The 26,616-nt window shown below is 36.1% G+C and overlaps 1 protein-coding gene across 2 annotated transcripts in view; it reads left to right on the top strand.

The window, feature by feature from the left end:
* The window catches only part of na (sodium leak channel non-selective protein na), a 711,066-nt gene that overhangs the window by 356,451 nt on the left and 327,999 nt on the right, over nt 1–26,616 (top strand). For both annotated transcript variants that reach the window (XM_067148870.2, XM_067148869.2), the window contains exon 17: nt 6,670–6,922. In XM_067148870.2, the coding sequence (XP_067004971.1) occupies nt 6,670–6,922 (253 nt within the window). The remainder of the gene's footprint in view (nt 1–6,669; nt 6,923–26,616) is intronic.

Here is a 26,616-nt window from a genome sequence, read left to right as displayed (position 1 = left end):
GGTGGTCAGTGGTCTAGAACTTTCCTCGACCTCCACTTGCCAGTGTCCGGAGTTGAGATCCAGCGTGCTGAATATCCTAGACCCACTTACTTGTTTCAGCGAGTCTTTCAGGTCAGGCACAGGGTAGGCCTCACTAACGGTCTTCTCGTTTAACCTGCAGAAGTCCACACACAGTCGATACTCCCCATTCTTCTTCTTGTTTTCTTCTTCGGTAGGACGATAGGTGAAGCCCAACAGGATGTAGAGGGTTCAATGAGACCTTGCCCTTCCATCTGTTGAATCTTCTGGATGACAAAGTTGCGCTTATTCGGGTTGATTGGATATGGACGTTGCTTGATCGGTGAGCAAGTACTGCATTCAATGGTGTGCGTTACCGTGGTAGTCCATCCTATTTTATTGTTGATGACTTCCAGAAAGTCCTTAAAGGAACGTTTAAGTTCCTCTTCTTCACTTAGTTGAAGATGCGTTAACTGGATATTTCCCAGGTATACGTCGACTCCCGCATCCTTGCGAGCCTGGAGATTTCCTTCATGCCAGATGACCTTCAGATGTCTGTCTTTTCCCAAAATGACTTCATGAGCTGTATAGACTAGGATCACCTTGTATTCCACCAGAAAATCATGACCTAATATGACGTCAAGTATTAGGTTCTGAATCACTGCAAAGTCAATTACAATAGGCAGGTCAATGCATTTAGCAGTTATGTTAGTTTGTCCTTGGATGGAATAGATTACCCTTCCGAGATGATGAGACTTCATAGGCGGTAGTATTCTGGCAACAGTCCCATTGACAAATGAATGGCTTGGTTGGCTGTTGTGTATGGCTGAAAAATTCCCGTTGCCTATCCTTAAGATGATAGCTGGGCGGGGTTGGCCTGTTCTACTCACAATCTGACCAATCCCTCTCCTACTTGATCAGGGTTACTTCTATGTTGTGTCTTGAGGCGCATTCTTGTTCTTGGTCCCATCTCTCCTCAAACCAGAATGGGCCGGACCTAGTTTTCCGACGTCGAGGCTGGGCACTTACTCTTCAACTGTCCCATCCTTCCACACTGGTAGCACTTCCTAACTACGCTGGTCTCTTCTGTAGCTTTGCTCTTGTTTCCTCCTCCAACTGGGTGGTGATTCTACGTAGATCATCAAAGGATCTTGGTTGTGATACTTCCATTAGGGGTCAAATCTTATCATGGAGTAGCTCTGTGATGTCTGGTAAGATCTTGATCTCGTTTTCTTCTGGGTGCAGATGCTTGAAGAGCTAGTACTTCTGTAGGATGAAGGCGCTAGCACTCATGTCAGTGGGTTGTGCCTCAGTTGGCAGCTTCCTTTTCATGGAGCTCTTCACCCCTTCGGAATTAAACCTAGCGAGGAATTCCTTCTTGAAGTTCGTCCAGTTTAAATTGAAGCCCTTCATGTTATTCCACCAAGTAGCTGCTTGCCACTTTTAATCGCGGTGTGATGAGTTGCACACGAAGGTGTCCTCTGGTAGATTAGTCCTTCCTAATAGACCGACCGATCACTCAGTTAACCTAGTCGGGTTCTCTTCCAGTCACCCGTGGAATTCCAGAAGGCTCTTTATAATCACCTTCAGGTCTAAGTGTCCTATATTGCCAGTTCGGTTTGAGGGGGTTAGAGATGTGGCGATACGTCCTGTTTGAGTTAAAGCACTCTTCTTGCAGTAGAAGATAGATTCTCTAATATTATGCACATCTCCCTTGATGGTCAAAAACCGGTTTTCTAACCTTCCTTCAACAGCAGAAATACGGCTTAAATGTAACCTCGACAGTACAAATTCTCCTCTCAGTCTGTTGCTTTATGCCAGAAATCTGTATTTCCACCTCCTCCTTGAGGTTCGAGATGTCCCCTTCCTGCTGGCTTACCCTACTATCAATCTGTTCAACCTGTCCCAGTTTTGATCTGTTGTCCGGAATCTGCTGCTTTAATCGATTGGAGATGTTGCTAATTTGGGATGAAATTTTGTCATTTATGGTTGAAATTTTCGATTCTAGGCCCTGTTCTACTTGGTAAACCTGCATGTACACTTGTGGTATTTGTCTGGTTAAAACTGTATTAGCTTGAGAAATTTTGTCTGATAGATCATTTACTTTCGATATTTGGTCTGCAAGTTTGTCATTCTGTTCCATTAACGTGGAATTAACTCGTGAATTAACATCTGAGATTTTGTCATTGTGTGCCTGTATCATGGTCATTCAGTTAGGACACATTTTGTGAATATTACCTCCTCTTCTGATGTTTTCTCCGGATCTTCTTCGAACTCGATGATAAAGTTGTAGTTCTAAAAGTTCTGTCTTCCTGTAAGCGCATCTGCAGTGATTTCTTCTTGCAATTCGTTGGAAGATTTCTCTTGGTGAATTCGTCCTTGAGTTGTTGTACAGACATATGTTCTAGTATCACTTGCATTTTGATCTGTTTTGCAGTTACAATTGTATTTACTCTTAAATTCTTACATCCTCGCTACGGTTTCCAGTGATGTATTCACAAAGATGCACACAAAATGCTGTCAGTTGGGTACATTAATTTATTAATTACAACTTAAACTCACATTAAACAAACCATCATTTTAAAAACTGCCTGTCACGAAGCACATTGAGACTGCAACCACTGCATGTCAACTACCAACTTTACTAAACCATTTTACATACTTCAAACACTCACTAGTACGACGCATTTCTGATCAATACAACTCCTGTTTAACAATAACTCAACTCCGCCATTAAGACTGCTTCCTTATATATGTGTTGCCTGGCCAGGCTTCTAGAAGGATATGTCACAACATAAATTCTAGAGTGCTGAATAACATAGTTATAATGTAAAGAATATGAAAAAAACATCTAGTGTCAAGGATACATTATTCTGGATGTTACAGTGTGTTGCCCAATGTTACTGTTGATTATACATCTTATATACTATTAATTACATGTTCTTACATTAACTAACCTCATATAAGTATATATATATATATACAGCACATGTTTCATGACATAACCTCAGAAACAATGCAATCATAAATAATACTAATACTAATAAGTGGATGTAAACACTTCATAGCCATACATCACAATTCATAACAACAACAACAACAACAACAACAACAACAACAACAACAACAACAACAACAACAACAACGACGACGGCGACGATAATAATAATAATAATAATAATAATAATAATAATAATAATAATAATAATAATAATAATAATAATAATTTGAGCTCGATATTGGCATTATTTACCCATGGGTTAAAGAATATTGTTTTCAAGTTATATCTATTTCACTTGCATCAATGTAAACATGAGATGCTGTCAATTGTGTACACTGTTTTATTTACATATTATATACACATTATACACACACATTAATGAACAACCATCTTGAACTAAATCGAAGAAGAAGAAGAAGAAGAAGAAGAAGAAGAAGAAGAAGAAGAAGAAGAAGAAGAATGCCACAGTAGCATGTCAACCAACTACAGAACACTACTAACACCTTATAACCACTTCAACTTAACTCGACTAATGACTTTCACTAACAACTCAACTCCCCAAGACTGTCTCTTTACATACCTTGCCTGGCCAGGCTTCTAGAAAAGTATGACACAGCATGCTTTCTTCTATTGTCTCGAGTCTCCAACAACCTATGTACAAATGGATAGAGCATTCTGTAAAACTCAAGTGACAAAGGTGTGTTGTTATAAACTATTACCTTAAGTTGCACAACATTACATTGGATTTATACATCATATTTACAGGTAATAATAAATTATATACTATTAATTATGTGTTTTTTCCATTAAATAAAGTCGTATTAATATACATACAGTGATGTATCCAAAAAGATGCACACAAAACGTTTCAGTCCTGTACACTAATTATCTACAAATTGTATTTACATCTTCCACATGCACACACTAATGAACTGCCATCTTGATAAGCAAGACACTACTACGAAGGGTAAGGAGAGACTGCAACAGTTGCATGTCAACTACCAACCGAACAAAACCAATACACACACTCGACTTAAAACACTCAACATAACAATTAACTAAAAGGTTCCACTTGATCGATACTTTTTTATTATTTAGCCTTTGGCTAAATTTATGTCATTAAAAACTTACAGAACATGTTTCGATTGCTTAGCAATCATCATTAGCTGTTTCGCTTAAAGCTTAGGTGAAAAAGCATAAAACATTTCATAATTAAAATTAGAATGTGTTAGTAAGGAACGTTTAAGTGGTGAGGGAGGATGGATGGGGGGAGGTTGTGTTTGTTAGTTAAGATTAAAATTATACAAATTAAAAACTATTCTAAACTAAAAACACCTTTGATTTCATTCGTTGTCACTTGCACTGGTTCATTATTAAGTTCGACAGTTTTCTGTTAATGTTCTTGCACACTTGTCTTGATGGTATAGTGTTCCTTCTTTTTCTAGACCTTTGTTACTGTCTGGTGGAGAAGATTGCGTAGATTGTTGGTCGAATTGTTCAGTTTTCATTTAGTTGGATAGTTTGGAGTACGATCTGTAACCGGCAGGAAAATGTAACTATTAATTAAAAATTGTTTGAGGGTATGTTGCCTAAAAAATTGTTTGCATTTTAAAAATGAAACTGTAAAGATTAAAAACTTACCCCTATCCAATTATTCATTGTACGAATTTTATTCGGAATCATTAAGTCGGGAAGTTTGGTGTACTACCTGTAACCGGTAGAGAAAAAGTGTTTGTTAATTGAGAATACCTGGAAATGTGTTTTCTAAAGGAATTATTTATACTGTGGAAAACTTATTTAAACTTACCCCTGTCCTATTCGGTCTTGTTCCGATGTTTACGTGTTTGTATTTGTCTCTGCCATCCTCGACCTTGTGTAGTAGTTGTGTGACGAGGACGTTTTGCTGGCTTGGTTTGGAGGGGGAAGGGGAAGTGACGGCATGATGTCATTTGTTGTCATGTACAGGGGGTTGGCTTCTATTTGTGACGTAGCTGCTTTGTTACATTTTCCTGCTGGTTACAGATCGTACTCCAAACTATCCAACTAAATGAAAACTGAACAATTCGACCAATAATCTACATAATCTTCTCCACCGGACAGTAACAAAGGTCTAGAAAAAGAAGGAACACTATACCATCAAGACAAGTGTGCAAGAACATTAACAGAAAACTGTCGAACTTAATAATGAACCAGTGCAAGTGACAACGAATGAAATCAAAGATGTTTTAGTTTAGAATAGTTTTTAATTTGTATAATTTTAATCTTAACTAACAAACACAACCTCCCCCCATCCATCCTCCCTCACCACTTAAACGTCCCTTACTAACACATTCTAATTTTAATTATGAAATGTTTTATGCTTTTTCACCTAAGCTTTAAGCGAAACAGCTGATGATGATTGCTAAGCAATCGAAACATGTTCTGTAAGTTTTTAATGACATAAATTTAGCCAAAGGCTAAATAATAAAAAAAGTATCGATCAGGTGGAAACTTTTAGTTAATTGTTATCTTGATTACAATATCAATATGGAATGAAGTGGATAGTATGTAATTAAAATACTCAGCTACACGACTTCCACACAAGTCTCATTAAAACAATTCAACTCTACTGCCAAGACTGCCTCTTTATACATGTTGCATGGCTAGGCTTCTAGAAGAATATGGCATAACATATTTTTCTTGTAACTTCGAGAGTCTCCAATAGTCTATTTACAATGTAAAGAATTCTCTATACAATTCTAGTCGCACCATGCATTGTCCTTTACTTATTACAGTGTATTGCACAATATTGCAGTGGATTATACCTCATATATACAGGTAATAATAAATTATATACTATTAATTACGTGTTCTTACATTAAATAAACTCATATTAATATATACAGCAGATGTTTCATGACATAACCTCACAAATAATACGATCTTGATTATAAGGTTCGTACACAACTATGTAAATAATAATAGTACTAATACTAATAAATGGATGTAAATACTTCCTAGCTATACCTCACAAGTAATAATAATAATAATAATAATAATAATAATAATAATAATAATAGACGTAAACAACTTCATAGCCACACTTCACAAGTCATAATAATAACAAAAATAATAATAACACCTACTAATCAAGCTTGACGTTTTCACTGTCCACTCATTGGTTTAGACAATTGCTTCCAAGTTATATTAGTCCATTACACACTTGCATCATTCTGCACCCACCGTACTTCCCCGACCTGGCGCCATCTGACTATCACCTCTTCGCATTCGTGGGGCACATGATCTCAGAGCAGTACTTCAGCAATTTTGAGGAATTTGGAAAAGTGACTAGACGAATGGTTTGCCACAAAAGATAAGCAGTTTTTCTGGCATGGTATTCATAACTTGCCTGAAAGATGGGCGAAGTGTGTAGAAGCCGATGGATAATATTTTGAATATACAAAAAATGAATTTCTCTTGAAAATTACGTTTTTGCTTTCTCTTGAAAATTACGTTTTTGCTTTATCACAAAAACCGGCAAAAACTTTTGCATACATATGGTACGTACATACATGCATACATACATTTCATATCACTTGTAGTCTCTTTTGTTTCAAATATATGACCTTCTTGTTTATATTTATTGTGGTATATAGAATGTTAAATGTAACCTTTTGCCAATAACATTTCAGTAATTTTCTGGGCCTTGTGACGTACTTGGATTGGGTTATGATTTGCATCACTACATTGTCCTGCATTTCCATGATGTTTGAGACTCCGGAGTACCGTGTTATGGAGACTCCTGCTCTCCAGATAGCAGAATATGGCTTTGTTATTTTCATGAGCCTTGAACTAGCTCTGAAGATTTTGGCAGATGGATTGTTCTTCACTCCAAAAGCATACATTAAGGATGTAGCCTCTGTGCTTGATGTCTTCATTTATGTGGTTTGTGAACTATTTTATTATGCATGCTGTGTTTTCTCTCTTTTGAAAAGGAATGTTAGAACTGCATTTGAGAAGAAACTCAGTACTTGTACAGTGTGCTGTTTTGATTATCAAAGTAATCATCACTGCTTAGAATGTTTCAAATACCACACATAACCAATTTACAAATTTTTAATGATTAGGTCATAGTATTTCTAGCAAGTATTTATTTTACTAATTCCGGTAAAATCACTATGAGAGTAATTCTACTTAACCTGTAAGTACCGGGATCTTGATATGTAACACTAATCACGAGGTGTGATCAATAAGACTGCTCTAAGTGTTTTATTATGTCTAGGAACATTTACATTAATCAGTAGTAACCTTAATGGAAAAGTACACAAATAGTAATCAAATAATCTATCGTTTGTTGTCTCTCTAATTATGACAAAAGCCAGCAACAGAGAGACATATTTTATCACAAAGGAGTTAAGAAAACTATCTGATATATCACAAAGTAGCATGATTAATTCTACTATAGTCACTTAGAACACTGACGTGACTAACCTGAAATGGTGGAAAATATTTAAAATTACTGTATTCACATAGCAAAAATCTGCTAGGTAGGAACTTAATCTTTGTTTCTACTCATGTTGATGCATTCAGCACTCATTTTATTAGTGCATTCCAAGGCTGGTTTCTTGAATCTATGGTGCAAGTATGAGGTTTTCCTGTTCCTCTTTGGATCACACAGGTTTTCCTTTTTTGTAGCTTTTAACTTGAAGGTTGTGGTCGTTCTGTTATTCTTATTCTTATTACTCTGCGAATATTGTTCTTATTACTCTACAAATACAAGATCTCAGCTCGAATGTAAGATAAAAATCATTCACTCTTTCCGTCTGTGATTTCTCAAGAGGGATGCAAGATCCAGCATGAAATCTAATCCTGCTCTCACAGGATTTACCTTGAAGCCATTGTACATGACAAAGGCTCTAAAACAGCTATGATATCCAAGATCTTGTAGAAAATAGGTATGAGCCACCTCCATGTGCACCGGCCATTGCAATAAACCACACACTTCTTCTCCAAGGCTTCTATGCCTCGTGTATTTCAGATACATTATGTACATTGTGATTTCAGACTTATTAGTCACGGTATCATTGCACTGTCGTTATGCATTGAAGACAAGAGAATTACAGTTTGCTCCTTGTTTGGGACTTCTGACACCAAAGTAATGTCACTGGTAAATGCAAGTAGAGATGATCCTATTTCCCTTGACTTTGATGGGAAAAATGCTAGTAATTCAGTTTATTCTTTTTAAGAGTTTCTACATTTGTTAGATGTCTTTCAGACATTCCATGACTTCTGTGAATCCAAACCAATGTTATATTTCTGCTAGATCTTTGTACAGAGCACTGAGTTGAAGTATGGTTGGAGTAGATTTCGAAAGACATCGTTCCACCACACTAAGAGTTGTCCTATCTTAGTTTTTATCTTAGTAGATGTACAGTTCTAGAAATATTTGTTTGTAGCGTCAGTAAGACACATCAGTTTAGGCTGTATTTGCATGACATATTGGGTATATACATCTTGAATTTATACTTCCCCCTGAAGCTGTTCAGCATCTTATTAATACATGCAAAAGACACCAAGTGCACTCTGACATTTTCTGACAAATTTGTCAAATATCTCAGAAATTGCTGCTGTAGTAAGTTATTAAGCTCTTTGCATTCACTTCTGTTGTCAGGGTTGTCAAATCTTAGTTTAAGAGAAGAGTTTCAAGTCTGTTCTTACTCATTGCACAACTGAATATTTCCTCCTGGTACCGTCTGTTTCTAAGATTGATTTTGTGCTTTCATAATTGGATTTGAAAGCTGCAAAGTAAAATATCAAATGTATGAATGCTTTCAACTCTGTCATATCTACATTTTTCAAGTCTGTTTGTGACTTGCACTTGTTTCTCTCTCAGGTGAATTTTCATTAGTCAATCAAGAATGGTACTGAGAGAATCTCTGTTATGAGAAGATTACATGTAGATATAGATCAGCTTCATTACCATTTGGAGTTGCACTTTGTAAAGATCGGAGTCTCAAAATATGTGTTTCAGTGCCCGAGACTACTTGAGAATGCAGGGTTTTGACAACCATTCATATTGATGTTTTTCATAATAATGAGATTGAACTACATCATCATTTGTTTCATTCACACTATCCATTTCTATCTCATCATTCACTGCACTAACTACCACTTCCTCATTGTTCTCACTCTTTTCGGAACCCAAACAATGGTCACTATGAATTGCAGTATTATCTTCACAAATGTATCCGTCACTACAGTCCTCATCAAGCCACTCCTGCACAATTTTAGAAAAATTACCACTTGTAACACATGTTATCAAAGTATCCATAGTAGTCTTATTCATAACACTAATTAGAGCGCGAGTGTCCTTATTATAAACCAACTTCACAAACAGTTACCACTGTAACTCTTCACACTTACTGATAACGTAAGTACCGAGGTCTGAATTTGCAGGTTGTTTGCAGGAGGTGAATCATGACTGAGTGTAAGTGTGAACTGTCATCATAATACTGGGAGGAAAGGGAGCTGTCAGCATGAGTTATTGCAGTAGCAGAGTTTGAGATATTTAAAGTTGACAATACAGTAGCTCTTTTTGAGATCAGATCTCTGTACTTGAGGGTTAAGTATATGTGTCATGAAATCATATTTTGAGTGATCACTATTTGGTATTATTTATTCCACAAGACCTCTTGAAAAAATAACATGTTTGAAAATGTACATATCAATACATGGCACATTTTATCAATATTAGTTAATTTATCAATATTACTTAATTATGCATTGAATTTATATTATTTGCTAATTAATTGATCATACTTCTGTTGAATTTTCTTGGATAAGATTTTTAGGACTTCTACTTCATTGGTTGTTACAATCAGATTTCATAAACATTCTTAATTATATTCATGTATGAAGTGTTAAGTGTTCATTTTAAACATATTTTGATATATTGAGTTGTTTGTATGTTATTCATTATCATTATTATCATCATCAAATACATTGCAATTTGGAAATAGGCCGGTGGCAATCGTCACTTACATTAATGTGATAATAAGGTATTGTTAAAACATAATTACCCAACAACAACAAAACAAAAATGCAACAACAAAAGTACAACAAGCAATTCCATGGAAAGGAAGAATTACGAGAAATATTACTAGTTTAACATTCTTAAGTATATCCAGTGCTTAACATTACGGCTTACAATACTATAGGTTTAGCTTACTATTAGCTTAACATTACAAGTGATAAAATAAACTTAAAATGTAACTTCCCAACAATACTGTAATAACTACAACAACACGAGTAACACAAGCAATTGCATGGAAAGGAAACAATACAAGAAATACTACTAGTTTAACATTCTAAATCCAGCATCATATAAAATTTCATACACAACTTAAGTATTTCCAGTGCTTAACACTACGGCTTACAATACTATAGGTTGATCTTACTTTTAGCTTAACATTACAGTGATAATAAAGTACAGTTAAAAATATAATTAAACAACAACAACAACAACAAGCAAATCTGTGGAAAGAAAATATTACAAGAAATACTACTAGTTTAGCATTCTAAATCCAGTATCATCCTATACAAGTCCACACACAACTTAAGTATTTCCAGGTCTTAAGGTATACGTATACAGTAGAGTCTCGTTTATCCAAACTAATTGGGACCGGACTCTGTTCGGATTACGAAATTTTCGAATTAATCGGAAAATATTTTCTAATGATGTTATTGTTTTTACGTCCCGCTAACTATTTTTACGGTTTCCGGAGATGCCTAGGTGCCGGGATTTTCTCCCACAAGAGTTCTTTTACCATGGAGGGGGTCGGTGAGCAGTTCATGAGGAAAACATGGAAGAAATTGTGGCCGAGTTTCGCATTCATCAAGATTCCAGCAGAAGAGTCTGCAAGTGTCAATCTCCTTGAAATCGTTCAATAATTTTCTGGGTGTGAGGAAGCCATTGAAAATTACATTAGCGAGTGGATGAAACCTGACTGTCATCAATTACAAACAGACCAAGAAATTGTAGCGATGGTGGAGAAAGAATCTGGAGATGATGAGGAACAGAGTGACAACGAAGAAGACTACGATGAACAAACAACTAGTGTCACATTCAGATGCCACGACCACCTTAGAACTTTAAAAATTAAATAATTGAAAAAGAGGTTCAACCTATTCAATTGTTTTTTCAAGTCAACTGTTTTCCAAGAACTTAGCAGGAGCACAAGTACTCATTCAATTATACTGTTTTGCGTTGTATATTTCTATATATACGTACTTAACTTCCCGCAACCGAGACAAATACTGGACCTTCAGGATATTCTCCATTCTACTTTGGCGTTCGAGACCGCAGCGCATGACCTTGAATGTGCCGCGCTGATCACCGGGAGCTGGCGGTTTGCTTCTACAAATCTATTCGTCTGCGACTTCAAGTTATTTATGATCTTCATATATTATTTGATAGTGTTGTGACTTTGTGCCTGACAGAGTGTGGAAACTGACCCATTTGACCGTTCTCCAATATTCATAAACATTGTGAGACTTCGCCTATCATTGCGTGTGCCATACTACCATTCTTAATATTACGTACTGTTTTCTTTTAAGTGACTCACAATTTCTACCCCCATCGTTAATTTATGTTTCATCTTATACCGATCCAGAGTTCACTTAATCTTTTTCTTTTTCATATGCATTGTTTTACATGTTTTTACGGCTGACGATGACCTGGACTAGGGTCGAAACCGGTCCCATTTATAGTTACTATTAAATAAAAATGTAATCACTACATTTCTTTCTTTTATGTATTGAATAGGTTGAACCTCTTTTTCAATTATTTAATTTTTAACGTTAATACTTTCAATACGGACAATGAAATTTTTATCTTTAAACACCTTAGAACTTGCCGTACGTTACGTCGAACAACACTCCACTGCTACACCGACTGATGTGATGTTTATAAGACGGTGGTTTAACATTGCATCTTCAAGTAGGTTCAAGAAACTAACAGACTTTGTAAAGATAAACGACCGGTGATTGATGGTTTATGATGTGTAATTATGTTTACATTAAGTTGTTGTAGTAAAATATGACTAATAGAATGCAAGTAAATCTTTATTCTATAATATGTTCTTTCATTTCAATAAGGAGAATGTTTTTAAAAAATATTTCAGTTCAGATTAACCAGACTTTCGGATTAACGGGGCTCGGATTAACAGAACTCTAGTGTATGTTCAAAATGGCACTTTTGGGCTAAATTTGCCATTTTTAATTTTTAGTGCCATATGCAAGCCTGAACTCTGTACTTTCAGGAAATGTATGGTTCATATGACTAGGGTGACTAGAAATGCATTTAAAATAGGTTTAAATGGAGCAGTGCATGCCTCTTTATGACAAGGAGAGGGTGTGGCCTCAGTTCGTACTCGTTTGTTGGTTCCTGCATGGCAGGCAACTGGTTTATAGTATACATTGTCATTCACAGTTGGCTCTGTTATTACAGTAATATTATGTTTTAGAATAGTGATGTGTTCTAAGTCTTTTATTCATTATCTGTGGTAAACAATAATGGCCGTTTCCTTGGTAACTTAATTGGGTGAAATACTTGCATTCTTCACTTTATTTCATGTTTGTGGGAGTGATTCACTTGATCACGGGCAGCAGTATCAATATCTTGATACTGGTAAAGTGCTTGATGTTGAAATTATATCAAAGAACTGTGTAGGTTGCAAGAACCACTCGCATGATGATAAAGAATCTGCATCTTATTTAGCAAAACCGGAGTCATATGGACCTAAAAAATTTTTGCTCCTTCAAGGGAAACCAGACGATTTGAATATGTTGATTGCTGCGGAGATGGGGAATTCACAAGTTACAAGTGTGTAGTTGAATCTGATCCATAGAACGGTAAAACAATAAATAAGCTGGAATGTGTTGGGCACTATCAAAAGCATTTAGGGACATCCCTCAGTAAACTGGATCAGGAAAAGAAATTCGGAGGGAAAGGATAACTGACTCGAGCCCTGATTGATAATTGCCAAACCTACTTTGACATAGCCCTGCGTTATGCTACAAGCAACATACAAGAGATTAGAAATGCCGATATGGGCAACACTTTATTATTTGACAGCCACTAAATAGAGGCCAACACATCACAATGTCCTCAAGGGAAGGACACCTGGTTTTCATACCAGCAAGCCAAAGGCAATAATCAGCTCAACAACTACAAATATAAACCTGGTATGACATTAAAAGTTCTCCATGCTGTGAAACCCATATATGAGAGATTTTGTGGCCTTAACATGCTGTCCAAATGTCTTCATGACTCAAGACAACAACGAATCATTCAATGGATTGATATTGTAACTGTTCGACCCTAAGCTTCTCACTTGAGGAGACGAAAGGTGTTACCTTGGGACACATGAATATCAAATAAACTATATGTGGCTTGCCTGCAAATTGCCACGCAAATAGAAACAATTAACATTCCATGGTTTCCCATTTCTCTATGTGATGTTTGGGCGCCAGGGTTACAGTTTTAAACAAAACTGTAAACCAAAATTTATTTTTACTAGCATAGAGACTTATACTTAAATCACAGGGGTAGGATTTTAAATAATTAACCATTAAGTATCGTTTGAGAAAGAAATTAACGCAATATAAAATACAAATGAATTTATTATACAAAAAAAAAACAGAGATGAATCGGAAAAGTTCCTTAAAGCGTGGAGGGATTTAGAATTTACGTTACTCAAATTATTATTGCTTGCTTTATCTAATTGAAGCTCACCAATTGCAGTTTCCGTTGAAGTCATCTGGTTTCCGTGGTTATTCGTTCTCTTCTTTTCGATGTAGAATTGACTCCATGGACATCCTTTCTTCTCTGATGTGGTTCGGGCTATCTGGACTAGCACTCCCTAATTGCTTAGTCTTTAAATTAAACATTGGCCCTATACTTGTAAAAACTGATCAACGTTGATCGTATGAGGAGAAAATTCAGAGATATGAATTTTTCCATGTTAGTAGAAATCTCAATCCAACTGAGCTATACTGTTTATATGGTACAGACTTGTACCAAATTCCATGGACTTGAACTAAACATAGTTCTTCGTGCAGTGGATTTACTGAATATAACACAAGCCGTAAGCTTGTTTTGTCTCACGTAGATCCGATAACATTACTGCAGCTGAGTAAAGTGTTGAAGCGACAACACACTGTCTCCAAAATCAATAAACAAGTTGACATTCTCGTAACGATGTGAGTGAGTATCGTCACTCCGTAAGTCCGTAACTCCGTATTGTATCTCGAGGATTGCTCCGCACTACATAATATATCACCGGGCTCTCCCCACTCTTAATAATAGCTCGATATCAATTCTCTATATAACGAAGCATCTGATTCGTAGATCACATTATCATCTTCTTTCTTCTTGACAAGACCAGAAGGCGTGGCGATGATGTAGTCTGCAAGCCTAGCCTTGCACGCAGGTCGCTGTTTACTGCCTTGACTCATGAGTTTAACCCAATGACTCATGTAATTTTCCCCCGCTATAAGAATAACCTTTTCCGTATACACAAGTATGAGATGAAATGACAACAACTATGTCTCAACATATTGACCATATTTACAGTACATAATGAATTTCCTACCTAATATAATAATTTAAATAATAAATGATGTTATAACTATATAATATGATTCCTTGTTTACAAATGATTGACGCAGAATAAATATGTTATTACGAATAATTGCCGATGGCAGATAAACTTGATATCAAATGATATCGCATAAAATGACAGTATATTAAATTAGTCTGGCTGGAGAAGCCTGGACGGTTACAATATGTGACGATGTACAAAGGATGGTGATTTGCACTTCAACTGGGGCAACAGAGTAGAATTAGAGGTTCTGAAAAATGAAGATTGCTCCTGTAAAGTATAGTGTGACTGGAGTGTTCGAAGCAGATGAGCTCCGTCTACTTAGGAGTAAAACCAAGCTCCACCCAAACAAAAACAGTGCTGAAGGTACCTAAGAGAAAGGAGAAAGTTGAAAGGGGATAAAAATCTTGAAAAGGAGGGCCCGAACTATGGTGCTGGAGAATTCTAAGGTTCAAAGTTGAACAGGGACTTTACAATCTTATTGCCAACTTTCAACCCTTGTTTTCTCTGGTTTAAGAAATTACTACAACTTCCTGCATTTAAAATCAAATAATGGCAGTATAAATTCAGCTAGGAAGTCCGTTTATATGTAAAATGAAAGATCATAAACTAGGACATGTTGTGAATCTCTCTTTTTGAAATGTATGTTAAAAACAGACAAGATAGAGATGATTGTAAAATAATATATTGTAAAAAAAAAGTACATTTTATTCAAAACCTTATTTAAGTTACTTCAGAAAATTAAATAATAAGAATGATTCTGCTTCACAACATTATGTACAGAAATATCAACAAACCAGCACAGGAATCATCAAAATCCTAATATTTGAGACTTCTGGAAGGTTTGAAAATTGTACTCATTTCTACATTAAAAAAATTATGTTACAAGTGTGTAAACATAAATTGAGGAATTTAAAACTGTTAATCCTTTAGTACAACAGTATCAGATCTGTGGAATTTTTACCTAAACATATCGTCGCTGCCGGGACAAAATCTCCTATGTGAAATAATTTTAGCTTAGAACTTTGGCCGGTAAGGTTCTGTCATCTAAGGTGCAATATCGTGTGCATATTGTCAAGGCATTCTCGCTCTTCATAATGTATGTGCTGCGGGTCAGTATATCTCCAAAACATATTATCAGATAGGAGGTTTTGTCCTGGCAACGACGATATATGTATGTTACCATCCTATAGGTTGAGGTTACTATTAGCTTAACATTACAAGACGTGATAATAAAGTAAAGTTAAAAACATAGGTAATTACTCAACAACATCAACAACAACAACAACAACAACATGATAACAACAAACAATTCTCCGGAAAGAGAATACTACCAGTTTAACATTCTAATTCAAACAGAAAATCTTAAATTCAGTGTCCACAATTTACAACTTTTACTTTTTACTTTGCACTAGCACTAACAGTCTTAAATGACTTGATACCAGAAGGGAAAGAATGTTGGTAGTATATTTTTACTTCTTTGAAGAAGAGTTTTTTTGCCACACTGTTTAATATTTGGGGGTCATATATATTTTCTATCATCATTTTTTTGGTCCCTTGGGACTATGGTTATAGTAAGATATACACTGAAAAGCAAATATCGCTCCCCTGTTCTCCTTTTTTAGTGGCTTATCACTACTGCCACCTTGACTAGTTACTTATTGAAATCACGAGACATAAACGTCAACAACTATTTCAATATAAGTATCAATAATGGAGTTTTCCTTACCCAAGTCAATCAAGATATTCATAATTAAGTCAGTTTTTAAGCTCAGTAAGGAATTAAGGAAATAAACACTCTCTCACACTCTCAGTCAATTTAATGTTATATATTTCTGCCTTTATTTTATATACGCATTGCTATAAATGTATTCTTCGGTGTTTGCCTGGTGTAAATAATTGAGTTCCCTTCTTGAAATTTGCTATTACTTGTCGGACTGAAGTGAAACCAAGCTGTAATAATACCCACAAGCAAATATATTACATGTACATGTGCCATAAGTCAATAAGAATACACAAAGCTAAGTTTGCAAACCATACCAAAGTGGTGACAAGGTTAAGTTAGGTTGATAATACATTTCCCTCGGTTTCAACAGAACTGATTCTTATAGAGAAGGTAACGCTGCTTTTCTTTTTGGAGGAGTTCCTGCAGATTTTTCTTGCTTCTGTCGTATCCTAAGGATTGGGCAGGGTGGGGACTTGGGTTGGGATCTTTCGGGAGCTTAGTCTTAGAAATAACAAGGTCACCTTTACACACACACACACACACGCACTTTTCCCTTCACCTGTATTGAAAAGATAGGCACACATTATATATTTACAAATTATACAATTGAGAAATTTACATTTGTGAAATTGCCCATCATTGGGCGTCATATATGTGACTTATAATGTTACACTAATAGTAATCTTGTACAACCAATATCAATCATACGATGGCATCCTAGCAAACCTGATTATCATCACAATAAATATGTACATCTTAAATATAAACGGATCTGAATTATTGTCAAATAGAATGTCATCAAATATCTCTAATTACACATGTAGGGTTGGCGCATAACCATGTAAATATCATATCATAACTCCGGCGAAACAAAAGATTCAGATCTCATAAGGGTAGGTTCTCATGACAGATAATCACTACTAAAATCAGAATAATAACTGAGATAGACAGGTGTCTCTTGCAATGGTAGTAATTTAATATAAATGAAGGGATATGAAAGGATTCCCTATCTACAAATAATAATAATAATAATAATAATAATAATAATAATAATAATAATAATAATAATAATAATAATAATAATCGTATGGCCTCAGCTACTGTGTGCAGACATTTCGATTTGATGTCATCTGGCTTTCTGCTCGTCAATTTCAATCTTCCGTTTTACTCTAGGCCCACTAGATGGCAGACAGAGTAAACCGGATCTCTCTAGGGCGTCTATGGCTGAGAATTTTGTCGGGTAAATACCAAATGTATCACCAGAGATCTTTTACATGCGAACATCGTACGACATGGAGTTTGAAATGGACTTTTTTCTGCCCTTCTAAAATCTGACTACCTCTGCCAGGTTTGAAACCGCTATCTTGGGATCCGGAGGCCGGCACTACCACGGATCCACTGAGGCAGCTGTCTACAAATGATAAGATTATGGTTTATTTACATTCTTTTGCATTGTTATGGAGGTGCAACATTACATTGTTGATGAGGGAAAGTTGACCCTTTAATTGCATTCTTCCATTTTTCTTTATTTTGAGTGGATTCTTGTAAGTCTTGTATGTATTTTCTGTTTCGGTATTCTCTTTCTTTGAGGCTCTGGTCATGGGGGATTCCATTGTTAGACATGTGGGGAAAGTGTGTGGAGGAAAGGGAACCAGGGTAGAGTGTTATCCAGGAATCAGGTTGAGGCAGATGTTGAGGAAAGTAGAAGAGAAGGAAGAGGGAAAGGGGAAGATGGTAGTGTTTCACGTTGGTACTAACAATGTAAGGCAAGCAGGTATAAGTACCAAAATAGTTGGGGATGTGTGGGATCTGGTAAATGCAGCACGGATAAAGTTTAAGGAAGCGGAGATTGTTATCAGTGGAATACTGTGTAGGAGGGATACTGACTGGAAGGTGATTGGGGATTTAAATGAGAATATGGAGTGGGTATGTGGGAAACTGGGAGTGAGATTTTTAGATCCTAATGGGTGGGTAAGAGACAGGGATCTGCGCTCAGATGGCCTTCACTTAAACCGCATGGTACATGTGTGTTAGTTAACTTGTTTAGAAGGGTTATAGGCAGGTACATTCAGGGAAATGGGGTGGCCTAGGGAGTGGTGTTAAGCGTGCAGGGAACTGGAAATCAAGTAGGGTTGACATAAAAATGTTAGTGCTTAACTGTAGAAGAATTGTAAACAAAGGAATCAAATTAAGTAATTTAATAGATATATACTTACCAGATATTGTAATAGGAGTTTAATCGTGGCTGAGAAATGATATAATGGATGCAGAAATATTCTCACGGAACTGGAGTGTGTATCGTGGAGATAGGATAGGAATGGTAGGAGAGGGAGTATTAATTCTGGTGAAAGAAGAATTTGTAAGCTACGAAAAAGTTAAGGATGAAAAACATGAAATTCTAGGTGTAAGGCTCATCTTTAAAGATAATAGGCAACTTGATGTCTTTGGAGTGTACAGACCGGGAAAGGGTAGCGCTGATGCTGATTCAGAATTATTTGATAAGATAATCAGCTATGTTGGAAATTATATGAAAAGGAATGTGATGGTAGCAGGTGATCTCAATTTACCAGATGTCAGTTGGGAAGGTAATGCGAACGACAGGAAGCATGAACAACTAATGGCAAATGTTAATATGGGAAAGGCACCTGATTCAGAAAGTGATGGAACCAACTAGAGGGAGGAATATTTTGAATGTGGTGCTGATAAAACCAGATGAGCTCTATAGAGAAACCAAAGTAATAGATGGTATTAGTGATCATGAAGCTGTTTTTCTCGTATTAAAAATAAATGTGAAAGAAAGGAAGGTATTGAAATTAGGACTATTAGGCCGTACCATATGGCTGATAAAACAGGCATGAGGGAGTTTTTCAAAAGTAACTATGATCCCTGTAAAATGGTAAATAAAAATGTAAACAGACCCTGGGATGGGTTTAAAGCAGTTGTTGAGGAATGTGAAAATAAGTTTGTACCTTTAAAGGTGGTAAGGAATGGTAAATATCAACTATATTATTACAGAGAAGTAAAGAGACTAAGAAGGAGGTCCAGGTTGGAACGAAATAGAGTTAGAAATGGTTATGGAAGTAAGGAGAAATTGAAGGAACTTACTAGGAAAGTGACTCTAGCAAAGAAGTCAGCTACGGATAACATAATGGCAAGCATAATTGGTGGTCATACAAATTTTAGTGAAAAATGAAAGGGTATGTATAGGTACTTTAAGGCAGAAACAGGTTCAAATAAGGACATTCCAGGAATCATTAATGAACAAGGGGAGTGTGTATGCGAGGATCTTCAAAAGGCAGAAGTATTCAGTCAGCAGTATGTAACGATTGTTGGTTACAAGGATAATGTCCAGATAGGGAAGGTGGGTAATACTAATGAAGTATTAAAATTTACCTATGATAACAATGACATTTACAGCAGTAAGATACAAAAGTTGAAAACTAGAAAAGCAGCTGGAATTGATAAGATTTCTGGGGATATACTAAAGGCATTGGGATATAGTACCATATCTGAAATACTTATTTGATTATTGTTTCGTTGAAGGAGCTATACCAAATGAATGGAGAATTGCTATAGTAGCCCCTGTGTATAAAGGAAAGGGTAATAGACATAAAGCTGCAAATTACAGGCCAGTCAGTTTGACATGCATTGCATGTAAGCTTTGGGAAAGCATTCTTTCTGATTATATTAGACACTAGCAGATGTACCTGTGCTTCGCAACGGGGTTCTCAGGACTGTCTTTGTGGTTTTCATAACTGAAGTCAGCTTACGCCATTAAGAAGACGTCAGTAGGAATATAGCCATTAAAAGCAATGTTACCATATAAAATACTCTATCAAATGAAAAACCGCATATTTTCTCACTTTTAACAAACAGTACTACGGTCCCGAACTAACAGTCCAAAGTTCCAGTCCTGGAATGGCCAGGCCGCAGACAGCCGTGAACACTCCTCTGCCATTATTCCATTAAATATGCACACTGCTCATTCCAATCAGTACCTCAGAGTAGGGATAGATAGCTTGAATGTTATGATGAACCAGTTTGTTATGTACCAGTAGTCTCAGAAAATTATTGAACCAGAGGAATGGCATGCTAAAGAAAAAAGGTATCTAACTCCCCACCTACTTCCCGCCAATATTCAGGCAGGCTGTTATACTTCGTACGACCGAGAGAGTTGGCCGTGCATTCGGGAGGTGGTGGGTTTGAACCTCACTGTCAACAGTCCTGATTCCGTGGTCTCGTATTTTCACACCAGGCAAATCCTGGGGCTGTACTGTAATTAAGGCCAGGGCCGCTTCCTTCTCACTCCTAGCCCTTTCCTGTCCCATCGTTGCCATAAGACCTATCTGTGTCGGTGCTACGTAAAGCAAATTAAAAAAAAGTACTCGGTATACAGCAATAATCCCATCTATCGGAAATTAGTGGCAAGAGAGACACAAAGAAGATCACAACAAACAATGGTCGATGTGATGTTATTGTTGATCAATGTTATGAGCTTTCTGTATTGTAGGTCTTGTTTTCTTTCGACTCTCTGATATTAGGGCGTCTTACAAAATTATAGCGTAGACTGTAGTTCATATTCCCCGACTTTACATACCGATTTTAATTAAATTCTGTTTACCCATTTTCTTGTTACTCAGCGCTGATATGGTCTTAGTAACACAAATCCAAATTCATGAATATCTCTGTTATCATAGCCGGTGCGGTAAAAATGTATATGACCTAAATGATTGGAAATCTATATATATATATAATTTGATACTATATAACATTAGTTATGTAGTATTTGTCGATTGGACCTCTAATAACACAAATATTTGAGAATTACATTTTAGGCCTTCCCCTAAACTACCATTTCACTCAGCAAGAATAAAATTATTTAAGGCCTAGATTGTAGCGACTTATTTCCCGACTTTTAATACCGATTTTCATTAACATAGGACCGCTAATAACAAATATTTGAGAATTAAATTTTAGGCCTTCCCCTAAACTACCATTTCTATCAGCGTGAGTACGATTATTTATGACCGAGATTGTAGGGACTTATTCCCCGACTTTGTATGCCGACTTTTACTAAAACAGGACACTAATAACATAAATATTTGAGAATTAAATTTTAGGCCTTCCCCTAAACTACCATTTCCATCAGTGTGAATAAGATTATTTTCGGCCTAGATTGTAGCGACTTATTCCTGGACTTTATATACCGACTTTCATTAAGATAGAATCACTAATAACATAAATATTTGAGAATAAAATTTTAGATCTTCCCCTAAGCTACTATTTCTCTCAGCGTGAATAAGATTATTCATAGCTTAAATTGTAGCGGCTTATTCCTGGACTTCACATACCGATTTATATGAAATTCTATTCAGCCGTTTTCTCGTGATGCGTGTACATACATACAGACAGACAGACAGACAGACAGACAGACAGACAGGCAGACAGACAGACAGACAGAAATTACGGAAAATTCAAAAGTGCATTTCCTAGTTACTATGGATACGACCAATACAGAAATACCATCCTTTTTAAATTCTGAGCAATGTACAGACAAAACTCTTATTTTATATATATAGATATGTTTGCAAAATTAATAAATGGTTTGACAGAAGGCAGTTTGAGTTTAAAAAAGGTTATTCCACTGAAGCTCAGCTTGTAGGATTTCAGCAAGGTATAGCAAATATCCTGGATTCAGGAGGCCAGATGGACTGCATTGCCATTGACCTATCTAAGGCATTTGATAGGGTAGATCATGGAAGACTACTGGCAAAAATGAGTGCTATTGGACTAGAAAAAAGGGTGACTGGATGGGTGGCTATATTTATACAAAATAGAACTCGGAGAATTAGAGTTAGCAAAGCTTTTTCTGACCTTGTAATAATTAAGAGGGGAATTCCTCAAGGCAGTATTATTGAACCTTTGTGTTTTCTTATATATATCAATGATATGTGTAAAGATGTGGAATCAGAGATAAGGCTGTTTGCAGATGATGTTATTCTGTACAGTGTAATAAATAAGTTACAAGATCGTGAGCGGCTGCAGGGTGACCTCGATAGTGTTGTGAGATAGACGGTGGGCAATGGTATGATGAAAAACGGGGTTAAAAGTCAGGTTGTGAGTTTCACAAATAGGAAAAGTCCTCACAGTTTTAATTACTGCGTTGATGGGGTGAAAGTTCCTTTTGGGGATCATTGTAAGTACCTAGGTGTTAATATAAGAAAAGACATTCATTGGGGTAATCACATAAATATGATTGTTAATAAAGGGTACAGATCTCTGCGCATGGTTATGAGGGTATTTAGGGGATGTAGTAAGGATGTAAAGGGGAGGGCATATAAGTCTCTGGTAAGACCCCAACTAGAGTATGGTTCCAGTGCATGGGACCCTCACCGGGATTACTTGATTCAAGAACTGGAAAAAATCCAAAGAAAAGCTGCTCGATTTGTTCTGGGTGATTTCCGACAAAAGAGTAAGTTACAAAAATGTTGCAAAGTTTGGGCTGGGAAGACTTGGGAGAAAGGAGACGAGCTGCTTGATTAAGTGGTATGTTACATGTTATAAACCTCATTTTAGGTCTGTATTGAAAATTTTACACTTTAACAATAATAAAGGTGTTTTAATTTGTTCCACCTATTCAATACTTATGTTTTCACTTATAGTGGTTGTTACATGGGACATGTTTCGCCCTCAATTAAGGGCATCTTCAGCCTAAACACAATCATCAACAATAGAACTAAATTAAAAGTTGAAGTTAAAAGTTTAGTCAGTTATTAAAATTCGGAACATAAAAATGTGAAAAGTGATACAATATATAAAGATGCTAATGGAAAACTGTCTTATGATTAAACCATAATCTTATCGGAGACTAAAACTTCTTCTATAAAAATTCTAATTAAAAACAGTTCATATAAAATATTAGTGGAAAACCAAAGTGGTAATAATATAAAGCATGAAGGTGTGAACACAAGCATAAACTTGATTGTCATGAATACAATCTTTCCAAGGCCGCTGATGAAATTCGTCAGCAAGTGAGACAGAAGCATCTGTTGAAAACTTGTAAGTGGCCCTTAGCAACGGTAGGTAATAAAAATGGCTGAAACCTTGCCAGAAAATGTCAGTAGATGCAGAAATAATGTTTTCTGTAAGAGAAGGAAAAGAAGAAATAAGAAATTGAACGTAAGGAGAGAATTCGGTTTACATAAAATTGAAACAGATGTGGACTTACATGTAAGTGGAAGAGTTGTTATTTGTTATCTGCTGTTGTGTTGGTTGCTGCCCGTCTGTTGACTCTGAGTCTGGTGTTGTAACTGTGCTGCAGAGGTGGCAGTGAACCACTGACAATAAAAGTATGTTACATGAATTAATGCCGAAATTATTAAAGTCAGTTAGTTCGAATAAATTTAGGATACCTAATATGTTTAATTCTTCAAACTCTAATACTCCTCCCATACCCACAGATATTAGGCCTACTTCCAGTAATACGGTTGACTCCGCCCCTTTGTCAGCCTCGTCACAATTGACTTCACCCATCCTCTCCTCCCTTCCGCACTCCCCTATTCCTACCTCTCCACGTTCACTATTTATGTAACCACTATAAGTGAAAATATAAGTATTGAATAGGTGGAACAAATTAAAACACCTTTATTATTGTTAAACTGTAAGTGGTATGTTCCGAGCTGTCAGTGGAGAGATGGCGTGGGAGGATATCAGTAGATGAATAAGTTTGAATTGTGTCTTTAAAAGTAGGAAAGATCACAATATGAAGATAAATTTGGAATTCAAGAGCACAAACTGGGGCAAATATTCGTTTATAGGAAGGGGAGTTAGAGATTGGAATAACTTACCAAGTGAGGTGTTCAATAATTTTCCAATTTCTTTGTGATCATTTAAGAAAAGGCTAGGAAAACAACAGATAGGGAATCTGTCATCTGGGCAACTGCCCTAAATGCAGATCAGTAGTGACTGATTTAGTGAATGATTAACCTCCTTCCTGTTTACCTTCATATATGGGTTTTCCTCTATAATTGACCCCGTTTCTGTTCATTCTAATTTGATTGTTAGGTCTATAATTTGGCACAAATCTGCTGTTCCCGCTATATCTCTCACAAATTTGATTTCCGTTCCTGCACTGGCATCTTGTTTATTCTCTTCTTCTCTTTTCTCTCTCAATCCGTTCCTTTCTTTCAGGGTTTCTAGGATTTCCGCTATGTTCTCCTACCAGTGTCTTCCTGCATTAACATATTGATAGTTTCTTTGCCACTCAGAGTCCTCATTATCCTGCTCGTAGTGTGTATTGAGGTCGTATCAAGTTGTCTTAAAATATTCTCCATTTCAATTGCCAATTCTACATGTACATTGTTGGCTGCCAGTAACCTCTGTTCATCTGGCGGAAACTGTTTTTGAATAGTTTTGATGGCTTCCAATTCACTTGGTGCTGAGTCTAGGTCCTGAAATCTGTGAAATTGGTAAGCGAAATAGTCACTGAAACGTGTCTGTCCCGTTGATGCGTACTTTTTGGAATTTAATTGTAGTCTCAAGTTTTGCTGTACTTCCGAGTTCCAAAACCTTTTTAGAAAAGCGATCTTAAACTCTTTGTAATTGTGGAATGTATATTTAAACGCCTGATACAGGTTGGGGTTTGAATCGAGGTGTTTCTCAATAACTCACAACTTTTTGTCTTCTGGTATTTTGGTTTCCCGAAAGTATTTTTCCATCTTGCGGAGGAATCTTTTAGGTGATATCGTTGTCGTATTGTTAAAATGTTTTGGCCGGTCATTGTAAGTTTTTATGATAATTATTATCACCGGGTTTCCATTACTGCTCCCCATTAACATATCATTATTACTTTGACTAGCTTCGGCCGCTATCGTAGATGCCGCTTCCCTCTCACTTATGTGCAATTCCATAGCCCTTTGCCTGTCATTACAGTTTGGAAAACCAACTTTATTGCCTGGGCCTCGTTTCTTATTTCCTAAATCTCTTTTTGGATTTGCTTTGGCCCCTCTTCTGATTTATTTATTCTTTCCTTAGTTTCATTCCTATTTCTTTCCATGTCCTCCTTCATTATGTCCAATTTATCTCCTATTTGGTAACGGGCTACTATAAAATTCACCTCCATCGACTTGTTTGTTATTTGTACTTCCTCGTTAATTTTATCTATCCTTTCCTGATACTGATCCCATTTTTCTTGAGACTCAATTTTCAGCGCTTCTGTGTTCTCAGTTAATCTTTTAATTTCTTCCTCCTCTAAATTCTGAATATAGTTTCTATTTTCTGATAACTCTTCCCTGACCTTGTTAATTTCTTCATATATTTACTTATTTTTATTTTCCATACCTTCGACTATTTCACTTCGTAAATTCGTGATGTCATTCGTGATTTCTCTTCCAGTTTTTTCAATTTCTGTCTTCATTCTGTCTGTATTCCTGTTTATTTTTGCCTTCTCTATCTCTTCTTGATTATTTCTTATCGCCTCATCCCTCTTTTGTAACTTTTCATCCTGCTCCTTTTGGTATTCACCTCTGGCTCAGGTTCGACATATTTAGTTTCTGAATTCTTTAATTATTCTCAAATACTCTGAAATTCCTAACTTTTCTCTAATAAAATATTATATGAATTTGTTTCTATATCTTTTAAATAATTCGGTTGACTGTCCTGAGTCCACCCCACTGACTGATGTTTACTATCCCGATATACTGTCCTAAGTGTCTCATGCAATTTTTAGTTCATTTCAATATGATTATTCATACATATTTTCTTTTAAAACAATACTTATATTACTTCTTTCAGTATCTTAGGCTATAGAATCATAATATTAAAGTTTTATGCTATTATATAAATTTTTAAATGATTAATTATAGCTGCAGCAATAAAAAAATTTCTTCTTTTACAAATATCTATTGCTTCAATGTTGGATATTAATTATTTTGTTTCATGCATCTTGCCATCTTTCTCTTTGAATTCTCCATTTGGAAATCAGTTTTCTTTATATATTGTCTTTCTCTTCCTTCTGGTTCACATTGAGGCATCAATTTTTCTTTATATCTATCTCTTCCTTTCAAGTTCAACCTTGATACATTAACTTTTCTTTACTTCATATGCGTACGTGTCTCCGTCTCTTCTGCTTTCATATTGGGCCATCAATTTTTTTATCCCTTTGTGTAGGGTTGCCATACGTCCCGGAAAACCGGGATTGTCCCAGATTAGAGTGGTATAAATAATGTCCCGTCCGGCTGACTAAAAGTCCC

Source organism: Anabrus simplex, chromosome 1, assembly GCF_040414725.1.
Source record: "Anabrus simplex isolate iqAnaSimp1 chromosome 1, ASM4041472v1, whole genome shotgun sequence".
Classification (NCBI taxonomy): domain Eukaryota; kingdom Metazoa; phylum Arthropoda; class Insecta; order Orthoptera; family Tettigoniidae; genus Anabrus; species Anabrus simplex.
Note: the sequence above shows the minus strand (reverse complement) of the source record. Positions and strands in the feature narration are given on the sequence as shown.